General features: G+C 38.2%; 1 protein-coding gene across 1 annotated transcript in view; it reads left to right on the forward strand.

Annotated features, from left to right (window-relative positions):
• The first annotated feature begins 7,988 nt into the window (after positions 1–7,988).
• Positions 7,989–22,827, forward strand: part of LOC103457475 (pleckstrin homology domain-containing family G member 1) — a 64,921-nt gene continuing 50,082 nt past the window's right edge. The window contains exon 1 of the mRNA XM_081602139.1: positions 7,989–8,150. Coding sequence (XP_081458265.1) covers positions 8,072–8,150 — 79 coding nt within the window. The 5' untranslated portion in view covers positions 7,989–8,071. The remainder of the gene's footprint in view (positions 8,151–22,827) is intronic.

Consider the following 22,827-nt stretch of genomic DNA (forward strand, 5'->3'; position numbering starts at 1 on the left):
AAAATGCATCATATCGTGAGCATCTTATCTGTATTTCAGCCTAACTGTTTTGCAGTTCTTTAAAGTTTCCACGTGGGGGCGCCCTAAGGACTCCTAACTTTCAATGTTTCTCCAAAACTGTTAAAGGAGATTTCTGTGCGGAGGCATATCCACTTGAATAAAACACACTACCTGCTGTTTTTTTTTTTCTTTTCTTGTTTGTGTGTATTTTATTTACCTAACCATGTGAGTGTGAATATGAACATTTAAAACAAAGTAAAGATAGGCTGGCAGCAGTAAACTCTCCAAGAGGTCGTGCCCAAGCTTCATGAGCCTCAACATGTGTAACTATTTAAGTGTCAACATGTGGATTCTTGTGTGCTTCTGTGTATTGAGAATGCTGTGTGGGGGTTCAGGGGTATGGATTATTTCGCTTGGAGTCTTATTCAGAGCAGCCAATCAAGCGTGAGGCACAGAGGAGAAAGGGGGCATTGTTGTGGCCTCAGAAAATAGATTCAATCACAGAGTCTCAACAGGAACACGCTTCCAACAACTGCCCGACCCTTTCAACTCATGACTTTGCTTTGTAGCACTGTGAATGTATGTATCAATTCACTTGCGGTTTGAATTTATATATGCTTCGTGTTAGTTATGCAAGTAGATATCAAAATAGACCACAGCTTGTTTGACGAGATTACTTGGTTTCTGCTTCTGGATTTAAACTCAAAATGTAACCATAAAAAAATACTGAATGAATTATCACCCAGATGCTCATAGGCTCTCCTCTGGAGTCTTGAGTCAATGAGGGAGTTACTGCAGTTCCTTTCCCCTCATAACTATTTCTGGTGTCAACTGGAAATACATGTGACCAAGATTTATGTATGTCCACTTGCTGTTGTTGAGGGGATTGTGGTCAATACTTGAGACTTGAGGCACATAAACATACAAAACCTGAATGCTTGAGCATGGTTGAGAAGGCCAAAACAAGAGCATCTCTATCCTCGCTAATGTAAGTTCTTCAAAACCATAGTCTTTTAACTCATTGCAGCTGCCCACATGGATGACTCAAACGTCTTTTAGAAAAAAAGAAACATTTAAATAGTCAAAAGACACAAAGACTTAGGTATTTGGTCACAGTGTTGAAAGGATATTTGGAGGATCCAAGAGGGGCTTTCAAAGAACTCCACACTAACTGTCAAGAGCTGTGGTGGCAGTATCCAGGATGTAGGATTATACTGGTACTGGCACAAAGCGAATGAAATTCATTAAAAATGATTCACCATAATAAAATATCTAAGGTAATTGTTTAAAAAAATGATGCAAAGTTTCAACCTTTACGTGTGGATTGGTTTCCTTAAGACGCTGCCGTTTCCAGTAAATGGGTGGGATCCTTGGTCTCGTCCCTTCAGGGAAGTAGGAGTGCATGAATTTCTAATGCCTCAGTCAGACCTCCCATGCTTTGATTTAAAGCCAGAGCACTTCCTCACCGCTGAGAGAGAAATAACAATGTGCTTTTTTTTTTTCCTGTGCTCTGCTCTGAAACCAGATTCTTACAAAATGTTGCTTGAGGCGGAGGACTTTAAATATTTACTTCCAGAACAGAACCAGATTGGGGAAAATGTGTGATTTATGGCATGCAATTTTGGCAGCTGCCAAAAACAAAATAAGTTGACTCATTTTACCGGTATGCTATCACTTGTGCTGCTTGGTTTTTTGGCTATGAATGCGGTCTTTTAAACTCTCTCTAACAATGCGAACTGGTCGGCGGACCATGTGAGAGGGGAATTGGAGACAGGAGGGCTGATCCAGATCGAAAAACCTTGGATGATAGCAGAAGTTTCCTTGTCCCACTCCTGAGCGGAATGCATTAAGCCGACTCTCTGATGACTCGTGCTTTTTATAAATGTCTAATGTGTCCAGAGTGTCTGTCGAGTGAGGCATTCGGGCCTGTTCATGATAAGTGATACATCTGACACTGATCTACTCACCAGCCCAGAGCGCTTCATTGTTTGGGTCCCCTGCTGCACCTGATCCAAACAGTTTTCCAGAACTGAACTCCCCTCACAGAGCTTTGATTGTTTCATATTCCTTTCCACATTCTTGGGCCCGTAGCCTATCCTTTGTGTACACTTAAGCACATATGCAGTCGCACATTGCAGTAACATTCACCGCAAATCTTCTTTTTGTTGCCTTTCTCAAAAAGTGGTACCGGGATGTTCAATAAGTACTGTCATGTGGATTTCTCAGGAACTGGCTGCCCAAAAGCGAAGGAATAAAAACAGGGAAACTGAATGTTTCATTTCCTTGAAAATCTTCAGTGCTCTACTAATCCATGTGTAATACTGACTTTATGCTACAGACTTTATGCTATATTTGCTCAATAAATCATTGCTTCATATGCCAAGGAGCAGCAATTCCTATGAGCAAAGACTTGGAAACCTTACGAAAGTGATTTCTCCTGTTCCTGTTGACCACATTTTTCTTAAAAAGTGTTTCATTTATCATTCTCTGAACAACAATGTGATTCAAAAGATCTATAACATATTTGTTCTGCCCACAAAAATAAACCTCTAATGTGTTTTTCTGCACAACATTTTGTTTGATATAAACACCTATGTTTTCTTTTGATACAATTTTTGGATATACTGCAATGTCTCTGCCAGGACCTCATTTACCCAAATCAGGCTGGGAAATGGGTTTTGGACCCCGGGGAAATCTGGTATGCCTCTTCTGCTCTCACAGCTAATTAGAGTGTGAACTAATTGGATGGCTAACTTTAGCAAAGGGACAGCCTAGTTCCTTCCATCTGCTATCTACAGAGGTGGGGATGGACAGGAGTCTGCTGGTGATGTCCGAGCTCATTCCACAATATTTCAGCAACAACTTTCATCTGGGAAGCCCGTATCCAGATCCAGACCTAGAGTTAGCGTCTTGTTTATTCCTATTTCCAAACGTTTTATTCTGGTGAATGAAATCAAGAAGTCCTCTGAAACCCTGTCTGATCGAGACACGCAGCACTTTTGAAATATTAATTGTACAAACGGTGCCCTCTTTGTGGGAGATGGGAAAAAAAAATTGACAAAATTGAGCCAGACATTCACAGATCGTTTTAAGTTCAGGATGAGAAACTAACAGCTTCTTACTTGCAACTGCCCCCACAACTGCCCCTATCTTGTCTTTGTATTGCTTCAAAGGTCTTGTCTCCTGTAATGCATGTGCACTGAGGTTAAGTGGGTGAATGGGGCTGTTTTCTTCTCTGACTCATGTGCTTGTGAAGTAAGAGGAAGACGTATGGATAAAGACGGAGACTGTAGGAAGCTATGGATCAGGTTTCTGAGAAACTGACTCGCAGGTCACACACAAGTAACAGCTGGAGAAAACATGGAGCACATTAGGATCACTAGGTTACCAACATATGTGTGTATTCTGCCTTAAATATAATCTTGACAGATGCCTGATTCTAAGTTTTTGTGGGAAAAGAAATTACCACGACCGCTCACTCTCAGTACTGTCTCATACATATAAAACCAGGATACTGAAACTCTTGAAATCAAATTCTGTCTTATGTTTTAGTGTATCTCTGACACTCACACACCAGTTAGCACACCATGGTTAATGTGGGGTTCACTGTCTTAGAAAATGATTGATCCGGATGCATTCGACTAACTGGTATCACTTCACAGCAAAAGGAAACTCAAACAGTGGTCCAAAATCCTGCTACTGCAATAATTTTTTTTACATGAATTGTGTTTATCATTTTTTGCTTGTTTTTAACAAATTGCCTGGAGGAAGAGAGAATTTCTCTGGGTGCCACAGTACCTGTGGGGTTTAAATATTGCAGCCAATATGTGGATTTGGGGGTCAGTGGAAATGCTCACTTTAAAAACTATTGCCAAAAGTGTTGGCGATGGCATGATCCCAATGGGCAACCAGACTTCTGACTTGGTGTCAGTGAGAAGAGGTGAGTGGATAAATGGAACTGAATAAATAGAGGTGTGGATCTATTTTTACATTCCCTTGACAGCTGGCAGTTTCCAGGATGATTCTTTCAGTGGATTCTCATTAGGTCTGGACAACTTTTACACAGGTTAGTTATGTAACCCAAAAAGCTTTAAAGAAAAAAAAAACTGAAGAAAATCATTAGTACTTGGTGCATTTTTCTTCTGCGAACAAAGCGATTTGTCAAAATGTTCACTCCAGAAGGTCAGACGCTAATGGATTAAGTGCCTGCAGGTCTGTCTGTGCTCCTACCACGCTAACACCTTATTACATCACACCGAAAGGCAGGAATCTTTTCCATTACCTCTTTTCTATTGAATGTGATCTGTGAGCTCGCATGGGAGGAAATCTGAATGCTAAATACTGATAAAGCATGTTCTGAATATTATCAGATTTTTTTCTTGATGTGTATCATGACTTCTGCTTGATCTGCCGGCAGCACCTTTCAACCACCTGCTCATTCTCATAATGCTGAGTTTGTCTTGATACATGTATGTTTCCAACAGATTCTGAGGGCATGATGACAGACTTACAGTGGAGTCTTCCTGTGCCGATCAGATAATCTCTATCTGCTTTTCTGTTTCACAGAATGTGAATACCTATGAGGGCGAGGCTGTGAGCAGACGTTCGGGAGATTCAGAAATCTCTTATGCCGTGAAAACGCGTTTGTCCACTTGGAAATTTCTGTCTTTTTTCCTAAATGATATAGATCCTCAAACAAACTTTTATCTTATGCAAGGATAACTTGTGTGAAAACAACAGTGCAGTTTTGAAATGGGTTTCCTTCATGAAGGCTTTCCAAGCTCACCTGGCTGTGTTTGAGAAGAAATTGCTGAACCTGCACAGTCTGTTTGAGGTCATTCCTCAACATTCAAAGGTGGAATTGCTGGAGTGCTTTGAATTATTATTTTTGCTGCATAACCCAAGTGTACTTGGAAAAAGTTCAACTTTTGTCAGTTCAGTCCAAGGAATATTCTCCTAAAAGTGTTGGGGATCATCAAGATCCTTTTTGGCAGATGCAAATCGGACCTTTGTGTTCTTTTTGGTCAGCAGTGGTTTTGGCTTTGGAACTCCCCGATGGAGGCCAATTTCCTTCTCTCGAATCATAAACACTGAGCTTAACAGAAATAAGTATTTTAGATCTCTTGGTTCTCTTGGGACGTCCTGGATGTGTTGTTGACAGTCTCTTGGAGCAATTTTAGAAGACCAGCCAGTGTTTGGAAGGTTTACCAATGTTCCACAGTTTCTCCATTCGAGGATACTGGCTCTTGTTGGAGCCAGTGTTGTTGAGTTGCAAGCATTTCCAGTCTTTTTTTTTATTTTATTTTATTTTTGCCATCTTTTTTTAACCTACAAATACTTTTTTTATGACACTCTGTTAAATAAATCCTTTTCCACTTAATTTTTCAGTTAAAGTTTTGCAACTTCAAATAAAACAATCACAGTAACAAAATCTGGTTAATATTTCTGATTTGCTTTCTCAAGGAAATAACCTTTATTTATTGAAATGACAAAATTAACTTTTTTTTCCCCCCAGCACCATTATAGGATTCTCTGTATATTTAACATCCCACTCATGTGCCAAAAGCAGCACCCCTCCCCCCCCCCCATTTTCCCACCAGCATTGACAGAGTGGGTGCAAATGGGCAGTGATCTGAGATGGCATTACACACCATCTTAGGCATTTCCTGTGGCGTTTCCTGCTTTCTCCACAACTTCATGTGCTAATGTCAATTAATCCAGCCAAATTTAGCAGTTTTTTGCCAGCCTCCAGCACAACAAAGGCTTTCTCTCTCTCTCTCTCTCTCTCTCTCTCTCTCTCTCTCTCTCTCTCTCTCTCTCTCTCTCTCTCTCTCTCTCTATCTCGCTCTCTCTTTCACACACACTCTGGACTGAAAAGAACAAAGTGGAGCTTCTAGTTATTCACAGGTGATGAGATTGAACTTTGGGAGCAGAGAAATGGATTTAACATTCTTACGCTAATGTTAAATCCATTTGCAAATATTTGATTTAATTGAGGTAAAAGAAAGGTTGATAATATGAGAAAAAATGTTACAAATTCAGTAACCGGCATTGCTATTTCTTCTGTTTCTATCATGTCTGTATGATTTGAATACATGCTCTTGTACACATGTGTCATAAAATGATTGCTGCCACAAAAAGACTCTGTCTAATCCATAATATGTTTTGTTGTGGCTGTCCTCATTTTTCTGTCAATTACACCCTGCCTGTAGGAAAGCTAAATCACTGCTCCTATTTTTAGCATTTCATCTGTCAAATTGCCCTTTGACACAATAAACACCAGACATCATTTATCTCATGCAGCCTGACACAGATCAACAATGTTCCCCATAGACTGCCACAGACAAGATCTCTCTCAAACATTCTCACGGCATATATCATCATGCAAGTCAACGGAGTCACCACGCGAGAAAAACTGTGGAATCAGACTAAGTTCAGACTTGAAAGCTTTCTTTTGGATAAACCTCAAAGTTGGCATGGCCTAGATATTTCTGACCTTTACAGCCCTTTAGGTTTCGGCTGCTGGAGGAAGTACTTATCCCTTTTGTATATTGTGCTATTCTCCATATGTGCACTTGCAAATACTGCTGACAGTACCTTTGAGTACCTTGTTTTCTTTCCATAGAAAGTAATATTGAAATGTGCAACTCAATTTCATTCCTGGATGATACCATTAAAGTATAGCTGTTCCTGCAGGTGGCTTTGTTTACTTTTTTTCCCCTTCACATTTAAACTACCACAGGGGCTGTATTCACAACCCGCACAATTAGCTAAAATTTGCTACAAGATATTTATTTTTAACATATAGTAGTAAAAGCATATCCCCAAAAGGTGGTAGACAATGGCAGACAACCCTTTCTGCTGTGCTGTGTGCACTAATCAGACATTGTTAAATGTGGAAAATCTCTATCTGGAGGGCAGGAAGTCATTTTGTGAGTCCCACAGTTGAAGTCATTTTAGATAAATGGCTGTTTACAACAGTCATTTCCTTGTGTTGCTGAATGTCACATGATACTTCTGCAATTTCAAAACTTGTAAACTTGAAAATTTCATTGGAAAATGTTTAAAGCTGCAATAAAACCAGTAAACCCAGTCAGACACATATTAATGAGTTAAAGACCTGCAGAACATACAAACAGAATGCATTTTTTCTCTGCCACACATAGAGTTTATTACAGTTCTTTTAGTAGAGCATCTGCTCTATATGGCACTTCCATATAACTGAAACTGGTTGGGCATGCTTCTACAGGCATGTAGAAAAACAGTTATTATCCGACAAGATTTTTTTTTCTTGAGAACAAGACACTGACACGTTGGGAGGACAGTAATGTTAACAGACAGCTTTGCTCTCGTTTGCCTTTCGAGAAGCTACCTGAGGGGGTAAATCCTTTATAATGTTGAGGATTTGAATAGTTTCGGTTGGCAGTGAAGTCATCTTGATGTGAGAAAGGTGATATTTTATTGAGAACTTGGACTTCTCTGTGGCATAATCATTCAGGGTGAGATCTCATCCACAGTGAGGGTATTACTCACCAGACGAAACCTGAGATCTTTAAAATGAAGATGTAAGGGAAGGATTATGTTTATGAACAAAGCAGTCCAGACAAAAGAAGATGGTTTACAGTGGAAAATAAAAACCACATAACCGCACAATGTGACCCTTCATGATAAGATTTCAATAAACTTGAACTTGGGTTACAACGACTCAATATCCTTCATGTCCTATATATATATATATATATATATATATATATATATATATATATATATATATATATATATATATATATATATATATATATATATAATTTAATTCGTGTGATGTGTGTGTAATTTATTTTGGTAACATCTTAATTCATTTTTCAAAATAATGGTACTGAATGCGATTAGCAGGTGTTTAGCGCTAAGCTTCTTTTTAACTGTCGAAGTTGTTACGCATGCGCAGGCCATAACGCCAATTACGCTGAAAAAGCAATGACGTATAGTTGCAAAAGTTACCAGCTGGACTTCAGGAGTGAAACAGGGAAGTGAAGTATTAAGACGGACTTCGGACCTCCTATTTTTAAAGTTAATGAAAGACGTCATGTCTCCAGCGGCTGCAGGGAGTCGAGGACGCGAACTCCCTCCGAAGAGATGTTCAGAAAAAACACGTGAGTGATAGCATACCAGTTCTTTCCCTATAATGAGCAGAAACCATTTTCGAGTGGAGCGTTTAATGAATTACTCCGGGGCACAAGCGAGAACAAGAGTCTCGTGTTATCTGATCCTTAAAACAGGTGTGCAGGGCAGGTAGAGCCCAGGATAACGGAGATAAAAGCTAACAGATGAACGCTGATAAAAGATAATGGGGGGGATTTATGGTGAAACAGGTTGCAGGGTGACCCTGCGGGGCGGTGACAGCCTCTCTCCAGGAGAGAGTGACTGCTAAGTGCTGTGAGATGAATGGAAAGAACGAGGAGTTCAACTTTAATGAGGGACAGTGGTGAGACTTGATAAACTCACCCTTTATGAAAATTATCTTATATAACCAAGACAGCAGTTTTCAAAAGCACTGTCTCACTGAAGATGGTGTTGAGCTAATTACACCGACTATAATATTATAAAGTATTTCCACTTTTTACTCCTGGTTGGACTTCAGCCTGGTGATGAAACGGCAGCAGATGGATGAAGGAAAAGGACAGTTTGTTTTGGCACCTGCTGAAGATTTCCACACTGAATAACTTCAGTCTTCTTAAAAAAATAAATAAATAAAATACTGAGGTCACCTCATATCTCATGGAAATGTGTGTATCTGTGATAAAAGAAAAATCGGCACGAAGAGAAAAAGTCACTCGGATGCAGAGAAATCAGATGGAGCATACACTTAAAAATTAAATAATCTGATTTATTTTAATTAACAGTAGTGCCTAATATGACCATTTACCGAATAGATGCTAAGAAAGTAGTATTGTCTGCTTGTTTAAAATAGGCGTGACTCTGAGACCACCTTAATGCAAGCTGACTAAGACCAGGTGGAAAAAGAAGCAACTTCTTTGTCCAAAGATCCCAGTTAATCATTATTCAAAATTAGTTTTCAACGATTTCAATCTAGGCAAATCTGGCAGATTGCATCGAGTTATAGACTTGCAGCATTCCCGCCCTGGACGAGCTCATGGCGAGACTAGACAATCACTTGCATTGTGTAGTTGAGTTATAGCAGTCCGTCTTAGTGTGTATGAGGAGAGAAAACTCTCCATAGGTAGGGGGAAAAGAAGAACCTGGCTCAGTCCTAGTTTATTCGAAAAAACACATTTGACTCTATACAAAAAAGAAACTGAATAACTGATGTAAGAGGACGTTCTATGTTGAGAAAGGCACCACAGCCAAACAGAAAGCCAGACCAGATGTAGTTATGGAAAGAAAACAAAAGCTAAAATAAGACATGAAGTCGACAGTTGAAATAACCACAAATAATGCAAATTGGAGAGTAGTAGAAGAAAGTGGTCAGTCTGTTCTCAAGCAGTCTTATTTCTCTCTTTTTAAAATGTATTTCCATTTTTAGACCTTATTTTTAGATGATGTGAAAAAACTTGCTTTCAGTTGTTTGATCTGCTTTTCAGTCGAGTCATTTATTATCAAACTGTTGTGTTTTCCAATACAACAACAGAAACTCCACAAATGATGAAACTGTACTTATAGCCCAGTTTTTAATACTCTGTCTTTTCCTTTCTCACTTACAACAACCTGAAGTCTTCTGCAGTAGTTGTGGATTTTTTATTTTCTCCAATGGAAAAGCTCTTTGTTCATGTCAAAATGGCTTCAGTTCCATTTTTCATCATTTTACTTGAACTGCATATTTGACTTCTCCTCAAAGAGGCTCAAAGATATTGAGGTCAGATGACTGAAATAGCCGCTCCAGAACCTTCACTGTTGTTTTGTGCTGTTGTCAGTGACTGGTCCACTTGGCCTTGTGTTTTGGAGCGTTGTGATGTTGGAACAGAGGGTTGGGCCAAAGTTGTATGGGGACTTAAACAGAATTTGATTTGTGGAAAAAAAACATCACCTCCATTAATAGCATTTCTTTACCCATCGGCTGAAACTTATTTGTCAACAAACTGAGCTCAATCACAAAGAGAATATTTGTCTTGTAGCATCAGATTGCAAATGTATTACAACATCCATCAAACAATGAGAATTATTCTTTGCACTTAGACAAAATAAAACTGCCAGTTTCCTTAAATTAACATATTAAAACTTTGAGTTGATTCATGCTGAGACCATCAATTCAAATTTAATAGTATTCTTACTCTACAAATTGTTTCAAAATGTTTTCAGTTTGTGTTTATGCAACATGATTTGCATTGTATTTCTAAATTTTTTCAGCCCCTTATGTGTTTGTCCAGCCAAAACACTGTTACCATATAAACAAGAAGGCAAAGCGCAACTAAACATTTGTGCTTTATTGTTGTATAGCGTTGTCATGAAAATTGCGACTTAGTGTTTAGTGCTTTCTTCTAGCTCTGATGAAAGGTCCAAGTATTTTGCTTGAACAACTGATGATCCCATAAAAGTGGAAAGTGTTAATTCTCTAAATTAAATGAAGGATTCACTCAAAAGACTTGGTCTCAAGGATTTCTAAGTCCTTAAATATTTTTCCTCTTGCAGTATGACCCTCATTGTAAAATAAACCCAGAAACCCTCAATTGTTAGGCCATTTCAGTAGTTTGGTTTTCATGATTTAATGTCTCCACTCATCGTCTGATGGACTTTGTCCTTGGGATTGTATTATGACGGCTTCAGGCCTTTCTTTAAAGGCATTAGGTTATGTCTGGAGATTTGGACTGCTTGGAATCTTGCAGCAAGTAGTAGTGATATTATTGTAAGAGATGCAAAAGGAAAATCTCAAAGAATGTTTTCTTTTTCCAGCAGAATGATTGGAAGGAGTATTTATTCCCCAAAATAAGTTATGGTAGATATATTCATCTCTGCTGGATGGAAACAAAACCAAAGGGTTGGCTCATTTTGTGATGAGTTGCACCTGTCCAGCAGCCTTCTCCCATGTCCACGGATGGATATTTTTACTGGAGGGCTTTTAGACGGAAGGCTCCACAGGATGCATTTGGTCCCACGCTGTATCGGGTTTCTGTCCCTGAAGATTAGCTGAAATCACTCCACAACCTGCGATATCTATGTTAAGATCCAGGTGTTGTGTATGCGTGTGCAAAATGCATCTTCATTTCTTTTGAACAGTGATGTTTTAAATGTTTGTGTCTGCATGCAATGATTGTGTTGATGTATTTTTCGCTCCATCCAGAGACTTTTATCTCGGTTCTGCCTGATGCATTTCCAGAAAGCATGTGGAGTTTAAACACACTGCAAGCGGAAGAAACCCAACTGTGTTTCCATGGGAGGTTTGGCACATACGTGGACTATTTTGGACCAGATTAATTAGTTTTTGAGGAACTTGTGCAAAAAAACCTCGCATTTGGAACTGACATAAAAATCAAAAGGCTTTGTTTTTTTTAGGAAGTAGATGAAAAGTTTATTAGTTCCACATTTCTGCTTCTTGTCTGTCAAAAGGACTTCTGTATTACCTCCAGTTTTTGTTTTAAGGCAAATCATGGCAATGGTAGTTAGGTTTTTTTTTAAATTTCTGCATTGCCTCAGAGGTTGGGAGGAGGGCAGAAGGTCTTTGTGTTTGGGGGTCATGATCTTTCACCCGTTGCTGGCTTCCATCCGTGGTGCAAGGTCACATGCAGGAGCTGAGGCGTGAAGACGCTAACAAGATGGAGCAGGCAATGGAGGACTGGAGAGTAGACCAGGAAAGGTGATAAGGGGAATATATTTTTCTCACTTAATACCTTGAAGGACTGTTTGGAGAGAGAGATAAATGCTTGCATTGGACTAAAACTGTTGAAATGCAAAGATAAAAATAAATGCAAGGGCAAGCAGAAGGGCCACCAGAGGCTCCCAGCTTCTATCAACACCAACATTTGTCTCAGTCAGACTAGCAGGGCTTCAGCTGCACAGCTGAGTGAGCTTTCCTTCTTGTCATACAGGAAAAAGGAAGTAAGCTGTGCTAACAAGCCGATTTAAAATTAGCTTCTGTTTTTATACAACACTGCTTCACAAAATTGTTCTGTCAGGTTAAAAATCAGGAAATGTTGTTGACCTCAAGAGGAGCTTGTGTGAATTCTCAGCGTCATCTTCCTTTCATGTAAGGTAAATTTACCTCTTCCAGAAAATATTGATATTTTACGCTACAGCCTGAGGGGCGATCAGGTTTTATAATACATGCTTAGTCCGTAAAGCTGTGTGATTTTAAATGTTGATTATATTTTTACTGAGCAATATGTGTGTCCTTAGGACACACATATTGTTATTTATTATTGTTGTAAGTTTATTGTTAACTAGGTCACTGGAGTGCAATATGGACAAATTTCATATTCTGCAAATAAAATATACACATTTTTTTTGGATGTCTACTAACCTCTTGACTGATTTTTTTTTATTTTATTTTTTTTAATCAAATTGTGTTTATTGTAGCTTGCACTAAATGCTTAGTGAGAAAGTACAGATTTTTTAAAATCTACTCTAATAATTTTATTTGTTTAGTTTGATTTTTGAACATCATTTCAAGACTCCAAGTGGAGTCACGCCCCAATCGTGGGCACTGCTACTCTGGTGTGATTATAGTATTACAATGCAACATAATGCTATTATCTTAGTGTATTATTTCTACTTGTAAAACAGATTTAGTGAACAAGTCCAATCAGATTGTTGGTTTGCCAGGGGGTGGGGGGCGAAGCAGCTCCTCAAGTTTCTTCTCTTTTCTGGATCACAGTCTTTCAGCTGACATCTTTACATTATATCCAACTGTTGCAGTGTAAGCGCAAGATGTTTCAAATTCAAAATATACTGTCTTTGTGATTTTATACGGTTGTTAATGATGTAAGTGCTAAACAGGACAGGACATAGAGTAGTTTGAGTAGCATAAGGACAATAACTGCGGGAGATTTGTCTCTACCTGTCTCAACTGTCATGCAAAGCGTGGCCTTTTCTCATGCAAAGCTGGGTGGTAGCTGCACACTGTGCAGCCTGGAATAGACATGAATGTCAGTGTAAAGAAAAGGTCACACGATTTCATTAAAAGTTTATCCTGACTTGATGTGATCTGTGTTCATTTTGGCTTATTTGGGTTTGTTCTAATTATCTTGTGTGTTTTTAAAAAGTGTCATCCTGTTGCCTTGATGGGTGAGCTCATGCAGTTCAAATGGCTGCTTCCTGTTATAATTTCCAGATTGTCTGTCACTGTGTGTGTGTCAGTATACATGCACTCCAAAGCACAAAAACCTGATGCATATCACCGTGTGTTTCCTGTTGATGTGCATCGGCGTGCATGTACGTTCATGGCTGATCGTGTATCCTCATGTCCAGCCAGCGTATCACTGGCCCAGACGGGAGCAGAAGACGAACATGCTGGGACCTGCTTTGTGCTGAACTGGGATATTTTTGGACTGTTGTGTTGCTATGACACAGGCTGCTAAGGAACTCTCCTTAAAAGACCAATTCGGATTTTTTCTCCCCTCCCTATTAAGTCTTGGTTACTTGGTTGTTTAGCAGTAACTTTCTCTTTTTACTTTAGTGTAGAATTACCATTAAGTCTCGATAAAATAAAAACTTGTGAGTGGGTACAAGCAACTCTTGCAAGAAAGTAATTTTTGCATTAAAGGGATAGAAGACACATTAAAGAAGATTGTCCTGGGTGTGCTCTGTATTTAAGTGACCCAGCTTCAAATAAATTTAGGCACATAAACCAAAAAAGAAATGAACTCATCTACACTGCAGACTAATAATAAATCAATGAAGAAAACTTAAAAAATTCTTTGTTGTCCAGATGAGTTTTTTATGCTTTATTAAAAGTAAAATAATGCAAGAAAAAAATTGTCACTACCACCTTGAATATTGAACCCATTAAAATTATCATATAATAATTAGAACTGAACCAGAGATATGAGGCGTTTTATTTTTTTTTAGCAGTGTTTTTATTTATTTCCGTTTTTAATAACATAAGACGATATAAAAAAATCTCATCCAAATACGTCTTTGCAGCTTTCTTGTGTGAGAGCGCCTGGTTGGGTCATAGAAAATACAATTTCCTTCATTGACGATAAAAACTAATCTCAAGTGTTTGTCCCTTTTAAAAAATATGTTCACAAGTATGAGTGGTATTGCCACCTTGACCTGGTAATACTTGTGATAAATGCGTTCAGGAAGAGAAGAAAATGTCACAATTATCAATTGGATCCAGCTGATTTTCTCAGCTCATCTCAAACCTTGAAGGAAACTCATACTTTTTACCATTAACTTACCTTAATGTAATTTTTCTTTAGAAATAGCAGGTGATCGTTGTTTTCTTTTTCCTGTGCTTATTCAGCGTTTTCCCTGTGCTAGTCTGCGTGAGGCTGCAGTAAGTGTGCGTCTGGTTTAAAAGACTTTAATCACTAAAGCCACAGTAAATGGGAGCTGTCAAAGGAACAGCTAGGCTTACAATATAACTGGCACACCCATGTATAACTCAATGCATCTGCTCCAGTTGTTCAGTGAAGCATTTATAGGTTTATTTGCGCTTGTATTATTCTACAGGTTGCAAGAGATTCTGTGCATCTGATAACTGCTGTGTTTTTTTATTATTTTTTTTATTTGTTCAGCTGAGACATTCCAGGAGTCGTACCTATAGGCTGTTATTTAAGTATTCATGTCTGCTTGAGCCTTTACTTTAGAGATGGGCTGTAACAACATGTTGTGCCTAATTACATGGTTTGTTACATTTACAGAGAAAGTCTAGCCTACTGTCTCGTCTTTTGTATAATGTATAAATGTTAACCTTGTAAAATTCTGCAATATGTTGCCTGAGACTAGCTTCACCTGTCTGGTTAAAATGAGCCTGAAATTAGAGGGGTGGCAGAGGTGTATATCCATACCAGGATGGTTTTCTGCGTGTTGGGTTGAAATAACTTCTTGACAAATGTTATTTTCTCCGTGTGGGGTTTTTGTACGTGACGCATCAGAGTAAAGGGTGGCATTCCTGGTTTGTAATTTTGATTCACTATTGCTCTGAAATTTCTGATGGATGGACTACAATTAAATTTGTGCAGACATTCATCACTTTGAGTGGTTTCTCTGTAGGATTCCTTGTATTTTTGTCAACTTTTTGATGCATCATTTTCCAGTATAATCATGCAGGTTGGTAGTTTATTCCTTGGAACGAATTGCATGAATAGAGTGGCTATTAGTTTCTGTAAACAGCAGTCTTTGTGTGTGTTCCAGGCAAAAGCTAGCTTTCTGTAGTAGCCAGTGTAAACAACTAACATGTCTCCATATAAAATGCCAGTTTATTTTTAAATAGCTTCTTGCAACTGTTTGTGCTTCTTTTCACTACAACTTAAACATCTCACCGCTATGTTCAATATGTCAAATAGTTGGAGAACATTAGCATACGTTTGATTGCATGTCTTTCTAAAAAGAAACCTGCACCATGACATTAGTTTCACACTCAATTTCAGCTGCATATTACATTTATGTTTTTATAGAGACAAGATATTTTCTTTCTGTGTTAGACCAACCAATGAACCCTCAAGACATTTGGGCTGGTTGCTCTGATGACTTCACCATGATTCATAGGGCCTACTTTATATTAAAAAGCCACAATCATCTTTGCGTCTTGAGGACAGACTCAATAAAATTACACTTCTTTTTTTTTTTATGGTGGCCTTTAAAATATCAAGCAGAAAAGGCATAAATCTCTTCCCAAGCAGCATTTTAAACATTTTCTGACATATGAACAAATGTGTGTGTTGGCATTTAAAAAAAAAAAAGTCATTACTTGCTTCAACAGTATTACTCATAGGAAAGAAATATATATTTCTTGTTTTTTTCCTACTTTTAATTGCATGTCTTTGGAAATGCAGTATTTCTTGAATGCCAAGAGTGAATCTTTTTCCCGTTATGCAGCACACTTATGAAATGAACAAAACATGTTTGTCTTTCATTGGAAAGATTTGAAGATGGAACCCAAAGACAACAAAAATATATATTATCAGAGTTGCATCCATTTGAATTTTGTGGTCAATTTCTGGTCCACAAAAATGGCTGGAAATTTAGCTAAGTATATTATCTCTAGTTAATTAATATGATCCATAAATCTTTTTTAAAGGCTGAGATCTTGACTTTCAGTTTTGCGTCTAGTTATGTGTGCTTAAAAAGTATTCTCTTTGTGTATTGGTGTGTGTAATTTAGTGTATTTGCAGCTGGAGGGCATTTACATACTATAGGAGCAGTCAAAGTATTTATGGGGCTATAGTGCAACTGACAGATTTTCTTGCCTAATTGAAAGTTGCTGTATATTTATTATAATGTATAAAATAAACCTTACATTGCTTTGTAAGGGAACGCCACTGTTCATAATGATGAATGATGCTTTAATAATATTAAATTTTATATTCTTTAACTAAACATTTTAATGACAATTTTGTAGAATTTGTAATGGGAGGACATTAATAAACAATGAAGCCATTGAACATTAAAGTGGCATCTTGCTTCTCTGTGGTTCCCATTTATGACATGTTTATCAGTATAATTGACTGGTTGTGATCTGCAGAACTATTAAGGGACAGGGAGATGGAGAAGAAGAAGAAAAATGGCCAAGTGGGTCAGGGGTCACAAACTTGCCATACCCAAAGAATGTCCCTTGACAACCATTGACATTTTTATATCTGTGGGGCAAATTCTTAGCTATAATTATCAGTTTGGTGACTCTAAGGTGAGACAAAAAAAGAATTCCTCTGGTTTTATTTACATACATGCTAAACTTTACTTGTCAGCGGTAATTAGCTGGGAATTGGGCTCTAAAGTGACTTTTTAATGCCCAATATTATATATGCAGAAAATCATTAATGGGTGCTGTTGCATAGGATCCAATACACTTTTACCTTTAGAACTGCCTTAATTCTGGTGACATGTTGAGAATTGGTGACTACATAGTCCAATGGAGTACATTAAACTCAAGGAACCAGTTTATTTGATCTATGTGAAATGGTGCTAGCATTATCCTGCTAGCAGTAGCAATCAGAGAATGGGTGTAATGTGACCATAAAAGGATGGGCTTGAAAAGTCTGTATGACTTGCACAGTGGTTACTAAGTGATCTCAAGTGTACCAAAACAACGTTCCCCACACAATTACATCGCCAGCAGCAGCCTGAAATATTTATATGTACAAGAATAGATCTATGCTTTCTTGCCCAAAGTTGACTATACCATCTAAATGTCATTTCTTATTGTCCAATTTTGGTGAGAATCTTATTTTCTACAGTAACATATTTTACTTTGATTGGTTGGATTGTTCTCACTTCATAAGACCTGGTTATTTCAATGGGAATAATATGGGATTATTATGCAGGCAAATGAAAGTGGTTCCAAAGATACCTAAATTAAAAGATCTGGATCTTTTAATTTATAAGATCCGGATCCCATTTCCCAACTGTTGTCAAACTCTTGCCTTTGAGTGCTCCTTTGGCTGATAAATTGAATCTGCAAGGTGCATAGGTCATTACACAATGACATTTCCAAAAAGCAGATGAATTAGCCATATTAATTGTTTTGTGTTTGCAGCAGTTTCAACATGCTGTGGATGCAACACATTTTTTTTGTAGCTATAATATATTTTAATGTAAAACAGTCTTGAAGTTATCCCTTTGGCTACTCTCGTGTTTTTAAGCCTGGCCACAGTTTCATGTAACAGTCAAAGCAGATGATGGGTGCAAGTCAGCCCACTGTTTATGCTTCTGAGCTACTCGGAGAACTGAGTTCAAATGCTCAATTATAACCAATAGCACTGATGTCACTGATGGCCAGATGCCCGCTTCTCTGATGTTATTGTGGGACGTGAGGTGTTTGAGCAGCTGATATGAGAACAAACATAAAGCAACTTAAAGCGAACATATTGTTTTGCAGTAATTTTGGAAAGTAAGTTTTTTATTGTTTTTTTTTTAAATGTGCCAAGCCTGAGTAGGAGAGAAATTGGTCTCCTAAAATTTGTAGAACTGGATATTACATTACTTAGTCTGTATAGTTTGTTTTACAGCTTGAACACCTAATTTAAATTCCTACATTTTGTTGTGTTCTACTTCTGTTGCCGCATAATGAGGCCACCAGAAACTTTTAAGTTGAGTTAGTATGTGAATGTGTGCCATTGTTGGCTTCTCCTTTCCTCATCACCAGTGTTCTCCCCAGGGTCTCCTCTCTGTGGCTTGTTTCTTTGCCCTCTGATTTTTGTTATGTCTGCAGTCTCTCCAAATACTCTGGACTATTTCTGGCATCCATTCATTTTAACATCAGAAAAGACGCAAGCTTAAAAAATACAGTGAGCAGTTAGAAGATTGTTTCATAATGTATTGGACGGTAAGAAATGTAAAACCTGTGTTTTAAAATTAGTTTTTTTTAAAATAAGTCATAGTCTAATTAATCATAGTCCCTTTTTGGATAAAATATCTGAATTTTATTCTAGAGTCCCCCGGTCAAATATGCATCAATCTAATTGGCTGATTTGTGTTTTCCCAGTCTGCTGGGTGGAGTGAGCAGCTGTATTTGGACATTGCCAAGGGCTGTATCAGAAACATCAGTGATTTCATTAGAGGGTTAAACCAATTATCTATCTCGCAGAGCACTAGGAGTAACTTAGCAAATGCAGAGCTAAAGTACAAATATAAGAACGAACAGTTTAAGTTGGGTTATTGGTTGGTATTAAACTCTTTTGCCATCAGACAGTTATTTGACAGCAGGCTATTTAGCTGTTCAGGATTTCAAGAGGAACTTCTTATTAAATGACACATAAAAGTTATTTCATAGGTCACAAAACCAGGTCTTTTATCAGTGCTGTGTAGACTTTTTGTATCTGCTGCGTAGGGTCAAGAAAATTCGATTGCAGTACAGTTTTTGACATAATGTTTTTCTATTTATTTACTCCAAAGTCATTAATAGCAATGTTTTGGGCATAAATTTGGATGTCATTGAAGTGACATTCTTATTGACTATTGTGGAAAAACATGAAAAGTGGCCTAATGGAGAGTAATTTCTTGAATCCGTATTTCCCTGGTCCTTCTTGGTCTTTATACAGTTTCAAATTATTCTAAGGTATTCAACTTCTTGCACTGTTTCCAGAAATGTTATATCTACAGGTGTGATGAACCGGTTGGAAGCACTTCAGTAATCATGTTTTGTTGTCGGCAATACTACTGACGCATTGCACTGCTTTAATGGTGCATTGCTATCAACAGCTATTTATTCCAGGTGACAAACAAGGATGAGAACCCAGCTTATCACCACATTGCTTCATCACCCTATTTGTGATCCCTCTCATCACCTTTTAATAACTCAGTTCAGAATATTAAACTTTTGACATCTCTGTTAAAACCTGGCTTTAAACCATGTCATGTTAACACACATTGGCTGCTCAGCACTAAGCAAGTTCAAGAACATTCTAACTCATCCCTATCTCCCTCTGCGCAGTTAAACTTTCTTTAAACTTTCAACGCTCATAAGATATTCAGCACCAAACAATGAAGCTATTAGCCGTGTCTTTGTGTACTTGCCACTATGTATAGAGTCCAGAGGCGGGGGGAGGCACAGATCTGGAATGAAGCGCACTCCAACGATGGCAAGCTACAGACATTAAAGTAATTTATTTAACCGATAGAGAAAAGAGAAAAGCCCCCGTTCTTCCAGGTTTCTTTTTTTTCCTTGTGCTCCCCCTTCATCAGACGCTGCTACTCGGCAGCTGTTCCTCTCACTTTCTGCCCTCTATCCACCCCAGCGTACCCTCCTAAAGACTCCCCCCACCTTCCTCCAGCAGGCTCAGCATGATGGCTTTGTTTTATTGTAGTGCAGCATTTGGCAGGGGAAACCCCCGTCTGCAGAGGGACAGGGGTCCGGCTTGTCCTGAATGGTTGGATGTAGGGAGGGTGAGCAGAGAAGCAGAGCAGAGGATTAGTGGCGGCTGTTGGACATTTGGTTTCTACATTAGCTCTATTATTTTTTTCTAAGCTGTTAGCTTTGGCACTTTCTACAGAGAGCTGCTTTTTTAACACCTGTTGGAGATGTGAGGTAATTTTTTTTTGGACATATGACTTTGTGTTAGTTTTAGCCACTGGAGAGTTTCTACTTGTTTTTATGCGTTGCTTTTTATTATTTGGCCAACAATGTATTTTTTCTAAATAATTTAAAAATGTGTGTATTCCACATATCTTTTTACCCAACCCAGAATGTTCTGGCAAAAACAGAATGGACATCCCCCCTAATTTAGTCATTGGCTTTCACATTTACTACGCTCTATCCCAGATCCTTTGTCATGCTTGGCAAAAAAAACCCAAAAAAACACGGATCACGTGTCATATCCGCACTGTATTCCAGGTTATCTCCACACGGGCAAAATAAAAAATCCCTTGTCAAGGACAGGAAGGAGAGGGCATTTATTTATGTTGACAAAAAACTGTTTTCCTCCACAGACGAGAAAAAAATGTAGTGGGACAATAAAATCAGTATTTTATTACTACAGTGCCCAACAAAAACCTCTTGACCAACTGCCTCGCTCAGCAGTAAACCCATTTTTTTTTCTTTTTTATTGGTGTTTTTTTATTTAACTTTTAACAAACAGGATCTGTTTTCTCCATCATTTAGAGTCCGTTTCTCTTCATCTTTTGTGCAGCCCTTTGTTCACTTTGCCTTTGCGTTTTCAGCAATAATCTGAGCTGCAGATGTGCTTTTAAGTTTGTTCCCAACTTGATTACTATGTATGATTTTTTTTTTCTTTCTATAAAAGTAAGTAAGCGCAAAAGTGTGTTGGACACTCCCCAGTCAAATTCTGTCGATGTAAATGGAAGCACAAATAACCTTCACCTTATGCACTTAGAACCTCATCATGTTTATACTAACATTCTGAGTAAAATACACAAAAAGGAAAAGCAAAAATGGGAGGTATTGTCAAAACTGCTTTTGTTTGAATGAATTAATTGTACAGAAGCTGTGAAGAGCAGATGTGAAGCCTGTGCTACATTTCGTAATACCTGGATCAGCGTTGCAGATCTTTGTGGTAAAGCAGTTGGTCACTGGTTTGAAAACAAAACCATACTGGTTTCCTGTACCCTTGCTCTGCCCCACTGCTTCACTCCTGGGGCCTCTTGGGTTGGAAATATAATGATGAGAGCTGTTTACCCTGTAGAAGCCATTTTGGGCTGCTCTTGTCCTCAAAGGAAATAACTCTCTGGAATGGTCTGCAGAGATTGTTAAATTACAGGAATGTATGTATTGCCCATTTGGCAAACATTTACTTACTGTTTAGAAACTCTAGAAGGTTTTTAGACCCTTTGAAACATTGTTTTACATTTTTGATAACAAAATTCATCTTGTCCTGGTTGCTCCGGTTAGGTCTACAAAATACATATAAACACCAATTTGATTTAATTATGGAGAAAAACAGTTGTACTTGACAGTAATCTGATTGATTGGCACAAATGCACAAGATCTCAGAAAGACGTAAAGAGATTTGGGAGATCAGTTCGTTGTTGGACTTTATAATTGACAAACTATAGCTAATGTGAGCTTGACTGATTTTGCACCAAAGTCTAGCTTATTAAAACTCACTTGAAGACAGAATTCAACTGCAACAAAGGGACTAGACTTCATCCCAGTGACATTATCCTTTACTGTAAAATGGACTTGGGCAACATTATTCTGTAAGAGAGATGAGCGAAAACAGACCTAAAAAGCTTAATCACAATAAACTGAAAGTTTAATGTGACTGTTGCCTGTGAGTTTATGCTCAAACATTTACAAGTTCAGCTGATAGCCTTTCAACTTTCAATATTATGATGGCCTTTTGAAGGATCTGGCTTTTTTTAAATGTATTACAGCTGACATGAAGTGGTTTAAGATTATAACGAGCTGCTCAATTCCCTTTCCAAGTCTCCAACATTACCACTCTCAATTTTTCTGCTTTGTGCATAGGGGTTTGAAAATCGATGCAGTTTTTGATATGATGTTGTGTGAATTAGTTTGCAAGAATGTCTTGGCAACAGGTGGCATCAATTTGTAGACTTTGTCACTCGGGCGCAGAACAAAAGCAGTGGATTTTCCTGAATGCTGCCTTGTGTCTGGTTGCTGGCTGAAATTCTTTGTACTGCAGGCTTTCTGAGCTGTGTGTGTGTGTGGTCAGCTACATATGTAGACCAGCCATTGTGCCCTTGACCCTCAGCAGATGTGGTCTGAACAATGAGCTGGGTAAATAAAAGGAAGTGGCGTATAAATAGCCTCTTACGTCTGAGGGAGTGGACTTCACGTGTGTGTATGTGGAAAAAGAACGATCCCGTTTGATATGAATGAATTGTATTTTCGGAAGTTGCTGAACTGAATGCTCCACAGGTGGTGTTTGCTAAACTGTCAGTAATGTAGACTTCCCATCAGTTTTGTACATAATGTGGCTCTGATCTTATCAGCTATTCAAAAGAATTGTTCACCATTGTTCTTTGATTTTTTTTTTTTTTTTGCAATATGGTGTCCCTCATTGTCACCTATACTTTGCATGCAGATTATGTTCAGCTGTGAACTTCAACACTTCTCTAAATCATCCGAGTGAAAAGTGAATGCGGAACAAGACTAAAAATAAAGCAACCTCCTCACTCCAACTCTCTCCTTGGCTTTCTTGTATCTAGGCCACATATAGATCAGTGTCCTGATGTATTTCATGTTGCATCACACAGGAATGTATTATCCTTTGAATCTTGCTCAGCATTACA

The sequence above is a fragment of the Poecilia reticulata genome, chromosome 21 (genome assembly GCF_904066995.2).
Source record: "Poecilia reticulata chromosome 21, P_reticulata-male-v2, whole genome shotgun sequence".
NCBI classification, from domain to species: domain Eukaryota; kingdom Metazoa; phylum Chordata; class Actinopteri; order Cyprinodontiformes; family Poeciliidae; genus Poecilia; species Poecilia reticulata.